This window comes from Pyxicephalus adspersus, chromosome 1 (assembly GCF_032062135.1).
Source record: "Pyxicephalus adspersus chromosome 1, UCB_Pads_2.0, whole genome shotgun sequence".
Classification (NCBI taxonomy): domain Eukaryota; kingdom Metazoa; phylum Chordata; class Amphibia; order Anura; family Pyxicephalidae; genus Pyxicephalus; species Pyxicephalus adspersus.
In genome coordinates, this window is record NC_092858.1 from 176,743,661 (window position 1) to 176,756,835 (window position 13,175).

A 13,175-nucleotide genomic window follows, 5' to 3' on the forward strand; every position below is an offset into this window, starting at 1 on the left:
AATAGATTCACTTTGCCCCCATTCTGTCCGAGGTTCCCAAAATTAGCTAAAGAAACAATTCCTAGTGATTTATATCAAAATAAATAATTGAAAGCAATATATATATACGAATTCCATCTCAGGGATGTTTCTGTTCTGGGCAGCTCTAGTTACATGGTGTTCTTCATGCATGAGAATTTGTAGCTGCTTCTTATATGGAATAAACTAAGTGAATCTAAATGAGATAAAGGGGGGATAATAATAAAATCCCAGGGGAGCACGAGGTGCTGGTAAAGGTCTCCTCCTGCACAGCACACAGGGCAGGTCACAGTCCCTCCCAGATAAGGACTGGTCTGGGTTTGGCTCTCTCTGACATACCTGGCCCTCAGGTGTGCAGACTCCACAATGTGCAGTGCTGGAGGCAGAGGAAGGAGTGCTGAGCATTACACCCATCCTGACAGTCCATATTAAATCAGCACCAAGAACCCCCTGCACCCCTCTGCTCTGCTACTGGAGGCTGAAAGGAAGCAGTGCTCAGCACCCAACTGCACCCTGATTCTTCTGGATACACAGAGAAGAGGAATCATCCAACATGGCCGGCATTGGGAAAGTGATCTTCAGGATGTGAGTTCCCCTCTGTGTATTGTATGTGTGTCTACATATATGTGTGTGTATTGTATGTGTGTATATGTATATGTGTGTGTACTGTATGTATGTGTATGACATTTGTGTGATATTGGCCCCGTACACACATTGCATGTTCAGATCTAAGTGGGATGTTGGAAACTTCCACAATCCAGGACTTTTCCTGGGGCAGTTTTCTGTCATCTCACCCCAGACTGGGGCTGTGTCAATGCTTCATCATAAAATCTCCGTCATAGGGAATGCATACAATGCGGTGGAAGCAGTTCAACCAGCTGCTTGGAAATATCGAATACTGACATTTCTGTGTTTTGTTAGACATTATGGAGGCAAATCCCTCTCCGGACTCGTTTGGTGAGTTTCCAGGTCTGTGCACCGGCTGTGCCCATTACTAGACTTCCACCATCCCTGTGCTGAATCCCTGGCCTGTACCCCGCTGTGCCCATTCTAAGGGGTCCCCACCATCCCTGTGCTGAGTCCCTGGGCCAGTACCCCTGCTGTGCCCAATATGAGGGGCTCCCACCATCTCTGTGCTGAATCCCTGGCCTGTACCCCGCTGTGCCCATTCTAAGGGGTCCCCACCATCTCTGTGCTGAATCCCTGGTCTGTACCCTGCTGTGCTCATTATAAGGGGTTCCTACCTTATTTGTGCTGGGTTCCTGGGTCTGGACCCCCACTGTGCCCATTAAAAGGGGTCCCCACCATCCCTGTGCTGAGTCCCTGTTGCAGTACCCCCACTGTGCCCATTACTAGACTTCTACCATCTCTGTGCTGAGTTCCCAGGTCCCTACCCCCGCTGTGCCCATTCTAAGGGGTTCCAACCATCCCTGTGCTGGGTTCATGGGTCTGTACCCCTGCTGTGCCCGTTATGGGGACATCACGACAATCTCCATCCTATGTTCCCAAGCCTGTACCCCCACTGTGCCCACTGTAAGGGGTCCCCACCATCCCTGTGCTGAGTCCCTGGGGCAGTACCCCAGTTGTGCCCAATATGAGGGGCTCCCACCATCCCTGTGCTGAATTCCTGGTCTGTACCCTGCTGTGCCCATTCTAAGGGGTCCCCACCATCCCTGTGCTGGGTCCCTGGGGCAGTACCCCCGCTGTGCCCATTACTAGATTTCCACCATCCCTGTGCTGAGTTCTGGCTCTGTACTCCTGTTTTAGCATTAAAGGTTCCCACCATCCCTGTGCTAAGTTTTTGGGTGACTACGACTGTGCCCATTATGGGGAGATTCCAACATTCCCCATCCTAAGGTCCCAGGTCTGTACCCCTGCTGGGCCCATTATGCTGCTGAGTCACAGCCAGAGTTCTCCAATTGGTAGGGGACATAAGATTTGCTAACTGGAAAGATGATAAATTTCCCATCATGCCCACTAATACAATGCCCCAGGTTCATCAGTGAACCTGGGGCATCCAGCAAACCTAGATAGATTCTGGTCCAGGATTTGCTAACAAACAGCTAATGGCTGGTATGAGATCCATTCCAGGTTTGCTGGATCACCCAGGTTCACTAATAAAGGTGTATCTTCTCCAGTCATGGTGAACTTGAATGAATCAGGCCCATTGGGTTATTGCTGACACTTTCCTACACTTTAATGATACAGAACCGGCACCACACCAATCAGATACAATGAGAATGACGATCGTGTTGTATAAAACTTTACAATGTATTTATAGATTCGCTCACCCACACTGACAATATCATGAACTGTGCCGATCCCTTCTCTGTCCTGACAATCTCTCGCAGAAACATCCGCAGAAACGCAATCACGCAATTCAGCTCCCCCCTCCCCCGAAATCTGCGGATCGAGAAGAATGAGCTCCGAGTGTTATAAAGAAAATCTTTTAAATATTTTTAGATTTAGATGTGAAACTCAACGGCTCCATATAAATATTTGTATCAGTTAGTCCTGTGTCACTGTCTGTATCTGTCATTACAAATCCCATTTATTGTACAGCGCTACGTAACATGTTGGCACTATATAAATCCTGTTTATTATTATTATTATTATTATTATTATTATTATTATCAGTGTCCATGTTTTATATTTATAGCGTAGCTGATGATAACATTCACTATCAGGTATGATATTTCTCCTGACATTACTTCTATATCGCTCTGTTCACACTGACGGTGAAGTTGCGGTGGGGTTACTGCTTCCTTCTCTCAGGGTACCGCCACCTCGAGGGAGAGGCTATAAACTTCCTATAAGTCCCACATATGAATGGGGTAAATGGTGAATAAGTGGTGCCAGCAATCCTCCCATCAAACCTGCAGACGCTGCTTCTCTATAAACCAACAATGGCGCACCAACTCCAGGGGCCACACAGGATCTATTGATCCCACAGCAGGTCTGAATCTGCCCTAAAGATCCCAGTGGCTTTCCCACCTTTGGCGTGAGATGATCTGATGGTTTGGCGGAGGGTGGAATTGGTGGTAAAGTTACCCATCTGCTGCTACATTACTGGCATGGGACTCATCTAATATACAAGAAACAATAAATCTGAACTGCAGACCAACGCACAGAATATATACAACATAGGAACAATGCCCAAGGATTTCTATTTCTATTCAGTCCTGACATTTGCACAGCTCTGCCACGCAGCACATTCCTGCACACCTGATTTTTCTTTGGTGCAGTTTCCCTTTCACTTACAGGTCGTCTCCCCTCACCCCATCCTGTAAATGGAGCAAACCCCAGAGCTCATCTCTCTCCTTCTATCAGCAAGATCCTCCAATTCATTAATTCAATTCCAAAAACATGCAGTTGGGTTAATTGGCTTCCCCATAAAATTGTCCTTAGACTGTATTAATGACATACAACTATAGTACGGACATTAGATTGTGAGCTCCTTGGATGAACAGCTAGTCATATGACTATGGACTTTGTACAGCGCTGGGTAATATGTTGGCGCTATATAAATACTGTATAATAATAATAATACCTTGATTGGCCCATTGTGCTGCTTCTTCCTCTACAAGGGCCAGATCGGATGAATGTATCACACAATGATATACATTGATATTGATTTATCTCTGATGTCACTATCACCATATATCACTATAATCAGACTTTGTGTAAGATATAGAGCAATGCCAGGATGAGCACTTACCCAGCCGCGGTAAGTACACCCAGCAATACATTAAAGGTACACAGCAGCCATATCGTCTACAAATCACTGAGCAAGTCTGATGAGAAGCTGCCCATGGCCCTCAACCAATCATGAGGCAGAATAGTGCACATGTGTTGCTGATATATGACTATGCACGGAGACACTTCTATATTTATTAGTGAGAAATTCATTTCTGCTGCTGTAACGTCTCTTTCCATACAAAGCTGTGAATATTTTTTATATATAATATAATTTATTGTTGGTACAATAAATAACGGTTTATGCATTGCGAGAAGCAAAACGAGATGAATATTTCTAAGGCTGCGTACACACACCAACAATAATTGTCGTTGGAAAATAACGATCCACGATAGATCTTTCGATAATTGTTAACAATGAGGAATCTCACTGGAAATGAACGATCTGATTGGGCGGCGATCATCATTAATCTGTGTGTAGGGTCGTTCAGTGATCGGGGATTATTCGGGGATACATTTCCTCCTGTACACGTCACTGCATCGTTTGAACAATCGTATCTAGCGTGTATGCTATTGGTGGATTATATTTGAACGATCGTATCGTTACAGAATTGTGCAAAATACAATCGTTCAGAATAATCGGGAATAATCGTTCGTTTTCAAATGATAATTATTGATTAGTACAATGTACCCGGATATGTTTGTTGGGTTAGATTTGTCTGGATTTATTATCTCCACCCCCCCAATGTTTGGTGTCACCAGGGGGCCCCTGTATTATGGACCCAACAAGAACATTCTAGAGAAAGTGTTACAGGATATAAAACCAACTCCAAGCAGTTTGATTGGTCCGGTGACAACAGGTGCAGTTTTGGGGAGTCTTATGGTCCATAGGAACCTCCATGGATGGGTCACCAGAGAAGAATCAACCCCAGGACTGGCAGGAGGACTGGTGGAGAAGAAGTGAAGCAGAACCTCCATAGAGATCCAAGATCCATCAGTGATCACATCATCCGTCACCAGGAAGACGTACAGGAAAGAGAGAGACAAAACTTCCGGCAGCTCAATGTCCAGCAAGGGAAAAAGCCTTCAGGGAGCACCACACCTACTGTGAAGCATGGAGGAGGCTCAGCTATGGTTTGGGCTGCTTTGCTGCATTGCTGCTTTGCTGCATCTGCATCCACAATAAAATCTGACCAGACATTCTGCAATGAAATAACGCAGAGCTAAAAGTTACCAAGAATGATTGAGAACAAAACTTTGGATTATCCTGAAGTGGCTCCTGATTGCAATCCTATGGAAGGACCCGAACCTGCCACCTGCACCCTCACACCTGACCCAGACGGAGCAGACAGGAAGGGCGGGGGACAACCTGCTGACAGCAGCACATGTTGTATTGACAGCTACAGAAATCGCAGTAAATTCCTCCAAGGGTTGTTAGGCTGCGGGTGATAATATTTTTGTCATGTTCCTTTGTCTTATTTGAACTGCATTCTCCCTGGCCGCTTTATTAGGTACACCTGTATACCTGTGATCAGCCAATCACCGGGCAGGAATGCATTTCTACCTGTAGACCTTGTCAGGGTGACCGGCTAAAGATCAAACTGAGAGCCAGAACGGTGTTATTTCCCCTGGTGATGGGTGCCAGGCGGGTCCCAGCTGTGTACACATGGGTGGGGATCCCAGGTTTACATATTTTATATAAGTTGTATGACGAGTTGTCACCGTGACATATTCATAGCAGAACACAGAATTCATACAATAAGAAGTGTAGGTGGAGCTGGGCAAGTCAGGATTGTACCTGAGAGAGGAGAAAGTGTTATTTTATGTGTGCAACTAACAGCAAATCAATAAAATCCCAACTATTAGGGAGATTTGTGTTCTCCTTTCACTTCCCATCTCAGTGCTGAGACTCCGCAGCCTCTTTGCAGCCACTTCCCTCCTATATGTACCCCATAGATGGCTATGATGGCATTTTGCAGGGTTGGCTTCCTGATGGTGATAACAGTAGACCTCTGACCCGTGTAATGTTTGCTGGGATAGCCAACTCCATTAAAAGTCTCTGTGACAGGGTGACAACATAGCTGCATAATTCAGAGGACGGGACAGGTGTTGTCACCATATAGCAGGAAGTGTCCTAAAGAGATTTTCATGAAAAGATCACCATAATGATTTATTGGAAGCTGCAGATTTAATGCTGATTCTGGTATTTGAAATTTGGTTTATATATTTAAAGTGGAATTCCAGCCAAACTTCATGTTGATTTAGCATTGGGACCTCGGTCAGCTTTTTATTGTTGGTTGTGTTCCCGGAGAATTCACTGTAATAGAAGCAACTTGGATATTAAGAAAAAAAACTGCTTGACTTACCCCTTAGATAGATTCAGCTTATAGATACTTTATTACTTTATTAATACTTTATTTCTCTCCGGAGTGCCCCAAATGACCTGGTATTACCTGAGCAGGAGCTGTAGTCACTCTCAGCAGCCAATTAGATGTCATTATAGTAAGCAATTAGCATCCAGGGCTCATAGGAAGCCGGTGGAATCATGGTGGCCATTAGAATGAGGACATCTTGTGATGGAAAAGAAGTACTGCAGGGGAGAGCTGAGGAATTCTTTAGGTGAGCAGGACAGGACAACTTATATTTGGTGTCGTTGTGTTGTCAGTGTGATGGTGACAATAGGTTCTGGCTTATGGTAAGGGAGTGATGACAATTCCAATGACCCCCCCCACATTTATTACCTCGGCTCAGTCGGGGTGCACATTCAGTAATAATTATTTTTCTCTTTTAGGGCCCCTTCTCTGCTCAGAGCTGCAGGAAAGTTAACACAGCCAGTGCTGGCAGCTTGTTGGAGAGTCAGACCGCTCACACACACAACACAGCAGGCCACGCCTCTAATGGTTAGACACGCCCCATACTCCCACCCCACCCCCAACTACTGTTCCAATCAAGGACACTCTTGTTCTGTGAGAAGCCATTGATTGGAGCAGTGGGCAGGGGGTGTGTCAGACAGCTGCATTGTTTAGGAGCAGCGGTCTGACTATTCATGGTGCTGCCAGCAGGGGGCAGGTTAATTAAAAAGAACTAAAAATGCAGCATGCATGTGTATGCAGCCTGACGGAGGGGGGACTGGGCCATGGATGGGCTTTCATGGTCCCCCAGGGTTCCGGTACCAGTAGCGTATTCTCCAAAGCCAGGCAATTAGCATTTTCAGGAGGAAGAGCTATGCTGGGGATAATTTAATTCTGAAGTCTGCAGACCTCCTGATCCCTAGAGATTCACCCTGATCCTTGGCAGAATCACCAGATGAATCTCCTGTAGATTCCCCCTGGCAGTCCCTGGATCTCATTATATATCAGCGAGGAGTGCGAAGGTCAGATGTGGATTTTCCTGTCTGGTCAGAGATTCTCCCTCTGAGGAAACAATCAGGGAATGTGGAATGAGGCGGCTCTCTCCTGCACCGGGCACAGCCGCAGGTCACAATGAGCCCTGGAGTCACTGACCGCCACCGCAGTGCTCATACCTCGCCCCGTATTTGTCTTCTCAAACCTGTATTTCCTGAATGTTCATAGAGAATGGGGTGAGAGGGTGTCAGTGACCGGAGATTCAGAACTATTATAAATCTAGTTTAGGGGTCAGTGGGAAGAATTCCTCTTACATTGCTGGCCAGTGGGAAGAATGTCACCCTTGCAGATAGCCAAAACATTATTGGGGTCACTTATACTGACCTGAGAGGTGCAAACCTGGAGGACCCCTGGCTGGGAAACTCTGGTGTAGGGGCTGCTGATGGTTGTCACATCTCTGACTGAACACTAGGGGGCAGCAGAGTGGCTGCAATGTCAGCTTCCTACCGGTATAAGAAAACTCCATGTGCCCTGATTGGTTGCATTGTAGTCTTATAATGAAATAAACATAAAAATAATATAAATTACCTAACAATGAATCCTTCAATCCACAAAACCTAAGAAATCAGCATGTTCACCTTAACCCTTCCTTTAACCCTTTACCCCTAGTATGAGGTTAGGGGTTAGAGGAAAATCGGCTGTTCACATAGCAAAGTGAATGATCCCCCCCACAGGAGATCTATCACTTAGCTTATTAAATTAGATGAAGCTCTGCTGACTTTATCCAATCATGTGCAAGGAAGGATCCTGAAGGATTTCCTTGGAGTTGATTGGGTATTTTTTTTATAAAGTAAACTATCACCACATTCACTCCTTGCAAGGTGAAAATTCACCTTAGTAGGTGAGCAGCCTAAATTTCTTTAGTAAATCTCCCCCCATTCCTGAGATGTCACACTATACAGCAAAATATCATTTCCCAGACAAGCTCCGCCCATTCTGCTCCTCAGGGGCAGGGCCAGTGTGATTTATAGGACATCACACAGATGTCTGGACTTGGTTGGAGGGGCTGTGTGGTGTCATTGTGCATTGGTGATATGAGACCCCCTGGACACGCACCGATCACTAATTCTTCTCTCTTTATCTGCAGAATGATTGCTATTATCATCATCCTTGTGGCAGCCATTGCTCTGATCATCGGTCTCAGCATAGCAGGTAAGTGATCACTGAATAATGGAATATTCTAGATCTGCTAACAGATGAGCCAAACACTTTGCAGATCAGCCTCCTCCACCTGTCTCCATCATATCCCTGTACTTCACTGGCTGCATGCTGGCCCAGTAGCAGAGAGGATAATGGCTCCTGTTGCTGTACATTGTGTCAGGAATTCTTGCAGAGTTGAGCAGTTACTGACAGGTCCTCTTTATATTTGGCCCCCTCATAATACAGACTGTGCTCTCGCCAGGTAACAGCACCACCAATGATGTCACAACGTCCAATGCGGTTGGGCTGATCGATGGCAATGTGATCCTGGGCTGCACTTTCACCCCGGACCCCCAAAAGTCCAGCAATGTGCTGTGGGAGAAGGAGGGGGTCAGCGGCTCCGTCTACAAATATGAGAATGGAAAGGTGTCATTGGGGGATCAGAACAGCGCCTTCAGGGGGCGCACTTCCCTCTTCCTCACCGATCTGGTGAACGGGAACGCTTCCCTGAAGATCAGCAACGTGCAACTCACGGATGCCGGAACCTACAAATGCACCATCAGCAATTCCAAGGGGACCGGATCAAACAAACTGAGCCTCAATGTGGGAGGTGAGACCACTGGGGGAAAAACAAGGGGGGAACAGGGGCATGCGAGACCCCAGGGGGTAAATTAGGGATGGAACTGGCACAAGTGAGACCCTTGGGGCAATATTAGGGAGGGAACTGGGGCATGTGAGACCCCTGGGGGTAAATTAAGGAGGGAACTGGGGCAAGTGAAATCCTTGGGACATAAGAGGAGGGAACTGGGGCATGTGAGACCCCAGGGGGTACATTAAGGGGTGGACTGGGCAAGTGAGACCCCTTGGGAAATATTAAAGAGGGATCTGGGGCATGTGAGACCCCTGGGGGTAAATTAAGGAGGGAACTGGGGCAAGTGAGACCACTGGGGCAAAATTAAGGGGGGAACTGGGGCATGTGAAACTCTTGGGACATAAGAGGAGGGAACTGGGGCATGTGAGACCCTGAGGGTAGATTAAGGAGGGAACTGGGGCATGTGAGACCCCAGGGGGTACATTAAGGAGCGAACTGGGCAAGTGAGACCCCTGGGGAAATATTAAGGAGGAAACTGGGGCATGTGAGATCCCTGGGGCAAAATTAAGGGGGGAACTGGGGCATGTGAGACCCCTGTGGCAAAATTAAGGAGGGAACTGGGGCATGTGAGACCCCAGGGGGTAAACAAAGGAGGAAACTTTGTAAGTGAGACCCCTGGAACAAAGGGAAGGGAAGGGAACTGGGACATGTGAGACCCCAGGGGCAAAATTGAGGCGGGAACTAGGGAAGGTGCAATTATCAGGGCAGAAACGAGGCAGGTGACAAGGTGACGGGGGGTAGATGAAACAAAAAGAAAGGTAACTGATGGGGGGGGGGGGGGGGGACACCACCAGGGGAAAAAAGAGGACCTAACCAGAAGCACCATTGCACAAATGTTGGGGTAACCAGGAGGAAGGGAGATCATTAGGGCAAAAAAGGGAAGTAACTAGGAAGATGAGACCAATGGGGCAAAAAAAGAGAAGCTTTCAGAATAGGTGACATCTTCAGGGGAAGGGAGGAGGGGCTAACCAATGGAGGTGAGAACACTGGGGCAAAAGAGGCCTAAAGGACCACAAAGGGAAAATAGAGGCCAGGAGAGAGACCTCAGAGATATAAAAGGAAAGGTGAGGATTCCAGAAAAGAAGGTGAGGCAGCTTGGGGGTGGTGAGGCAAGAAAGCCGGGGAGATGAGACCACCAGGGCAAGAAGTGGGAGGAAATGAGTGGAGGTGAGATCGCATAAAAGGGGGGGAATAGGGGGAGTGAGACCACCAGGGCAAAAAGGGAATGGGGAAAAACCAGGAGAGTTAAAACTACTGGGATAAAAAAGAGAGGAAACTGGGGGATATGGGACTGTAGGGGCCAAGATGGGCAACTAGGAAAGGTAAGACCACCACAGCAAAGAAAAGAAAGGTAATCATGGCACATGTGACCAGTGGGGCAAGACAAGGGGGTAACTAGGAGAGCTAAAAACACTAGGACAAAAAAAGGAAAATTGGGGGAGAGGAGATCACAAAGGCATAAGAGAGCAGGGAGATGTATGATTACTGGGGCAAAAGAGAAAGGTAGCCAGGGGAGGTGAACCCAGGGTGAAAAAAAGGTGAGTGAGTCCATGGGGGAAATAATGGGAAGGCAACCAGATGGGGGGGCATCCCAGGGGTGGTTGGTAAGTCCCTGGCCACATTGCTCATCATCTGACTGTAATTTGTGTTTCTCCAGCTTTTTCCCCGATCACTGTGACCAACACCACCCCGAGCACCCTGCGCTGCTCTTCTCCCAGCTGGTACCCCAAACCCACCGTCACCTGGCTGAACGCCACATCCAAAGACGACCTCACCAACTCCTCCATCACCACCTTCGTCCCGGGGCTCAACGTCATGTTTGAGGTGATATCGGACTTCAGTGGTGCCATGGAGAACGCGCAGTACAGCTGCGTCATAAAGAACGATCTGGCCCAGGCGCAGGGCAATGCCAAGTTTACAGGTATACCCCCCACCCCCATCAATGTGGGAGAATATGGAGGCCACCAATGCTGGGTCTCACCCCCAAAATTCCGGCTGCCTGGCAGTCCAATGGCTTCATAATTATACTGGAGGAGGTATAGGTGTTGGGGTTGTACATCTGGATTAGCAGGTACCGAACCTAAGGGGCCCTTGTTCAGCATGTAGTGGGGCCCTAGTGTGTTAAGCTGCAACCACCAATATACAGATAATGTGTCTGAATGATTGTGTTCATCATAAAAGTCTTTATATTCAACATACGGTCACTTTTATGCTATAGAACAGGGGTGTCAAACTCAAATACACAGAGGGCCGAAATTACCAAGTCGGGGCCAAAGTTTATTGAAAAAATTGAGGAAGTTTACTATTTCATCCATAAATAACAAAACCAAACCCCTCTACAAACACTTTAGGTTTGAAAAGACTAATTTCTGTCTATCCATGCAGCCTGTGTGTTGTCATCCTCTCACATCACAAGTTTGTCTGACACTAAATCTGCACTGCTCCTCCTCCCATGTGATCCAATAGGATTTCTCTGCACTGCTCCTCCTCTCATATGATCCTATAGAATTTCTCTGCCCTGCTCCTCCTCTCATGTAATCCAATAGGATTTCCATGCACTGCTCCTCCTCCCATGTGATCCAATAGGATTTCCCTGCACTGCTCCTCCTCTCATATGATCCAATAGGATTTCTCTGCCCTGCTCCTCCTCTCATGTAATCCAATAGGATTTCCCTGCACTGTTGCTCCTCACATTGATATTGTGTTTTATGTTCTGGTTGTACAGTTACAGGTCTGAAGACTGACGTTCGTCTGGACATTATCAGCTCGGGCGTCATTGTGTCTCCATCTGTTTTCCTGTTGTGTCTTCTGGCCATACTTCTTCATCCAGCCGCTCTCTGATCCCTGATTTCCAGGTTTGTATTGTGGGCTTGTTAAGTAAACAGATTACACCATTTACGATTGGCTCTGGGGCCAGTGGGTCATTATTGTGGGCACTGAGCCCTCAGGATGGCCATTTTTTCCAGTTGGCAAAATAATTAGGAAATTCATTTTTTAGATAGACTGAGATGAATCACAAGACTTTCTGTAGCTCAAGCTTCATGTGCCTGACATTGCAACATCTTCATAAATTACTTTTGTTTTTCTTGTAAAAATAATCTTATGGCAAGGGTGAAACCTTTAGTGGAGGGTCATATTTCCTATGTGCCCCACACAGTACGTTGTGCCCTTCTACAACCCAAGGACTATTCCTTCCACTCTCTCATTGTCTTTGCTCTGTGCTGACAGAGCTGAGTAATAGCCACACCCCTCAGTATTGCAGAGAATGGAAGGGGCCGTGTCTAACCAGTTCTGATTACTGAAAGCACCGGGTCTAACACATGACCCAGATGGCTATTCTTACCTGGCTGCAATGCATTCACAGGACCCAATAGTATTACTGGAACCCCTTCGTAGATGGCAATAAGCCCACCCCTGAGGAGAGGAGCCATGGCCACTCCCAGAAGGGGTTATCATTCTGCAAGGACCTGCAAGATCTATCAAGCTGCATCTCAGCTACGGCCTGACATCTGGGCAATCATCCACCATTGTGTCCTCCACCAAGTCCTTAAACTTCTGTAATTGTGCATTGTGCCGGCTCCTTCCGTTCTGTATCTTGGTATATGGAATTCTGCTCCCAATATTACTGTGATGTGTGAGTGGGACAAAGATGAGGAAAATGCTATCATAAATAGCAAAATGGCTTCAACCTTGCAGATCAAGTCCATCCAGCCGGTTATACTCACCCCCTGGTCCGGCATGGTTTCCTCATATGATTCATACAAGTGAATGTTGGGTGATTGACTCTCTCTGTAGAAGTCCATTTGTTATTTGGTCTGAGAAGAACTCAAATCAAACAACCCAAAAAAATAATGAGCTCAATCTTCTGTATATTCATGTACAATGTTTTATTTTGTTTCTTCTTCACAAATGATCAGTGGCAACAGAGGAAGCCCCCGCTGGGCGGCCATGAGCCTCGGACGTGCCCCCCGGATGTGACCCCTGGACATGAGCCGGACTATCTCTACTTCTTGAAGATGTTTAGCTGGACTTGAACATCTTTATTACTTTCCGTCCCGGCTATCATAGGATGGACACTTCTATGACTGCGGAACCCTTCAGCCAAACTGCTGGAGACAACGGCTGGCAATACACAGCGGGGAGATTCCGTCCTTCCATCATTATTACCTCCTTGGAGTAATCTATTTATTAGAGTTTTAGAAGACGTCTTCTTTGGAATCCATATTAAGTCTTAGAGGTCTCCACCATACGAGAAGAAGAACCTC

The 13,175-nt window shown here is 46.9% G+C and overlaps 1 protein-coding gene across 1 annotated transcript; it reads left to right on the forward strand.

The window, feature by feature from the left end:
• The first annotated feature begins 405 nt into the window (after nucleotides 1-405).
• On the forward strand, nucleotides 406-11,759 carry LOC140323042 (V-set domain-containing T-cell activation inhibitor 1-like). Its single transcript, XM_072399777.1, has 5 exons — nucleotides 406-603; nucleotides 8,206-8,270; nucleotides 8,521-8,868; nucleotides 10,568-10,831; nucleotides 11,636-11,759. The coding sequence occupies exons 1-5, from the start codon at nucleotides 572-574 to the stop codon at nucleotides 11,749-11,751; spliced, it is 825 nt and encodes a 274-aa protein (XP_072255878.1). The 5' UTR covers nucleotides 406-571; the 3' UTR covers nucleotides 11,752-11,759.
• Nucleotides 11,760-13,175: the final 1,416 nt, after the last annotated feature.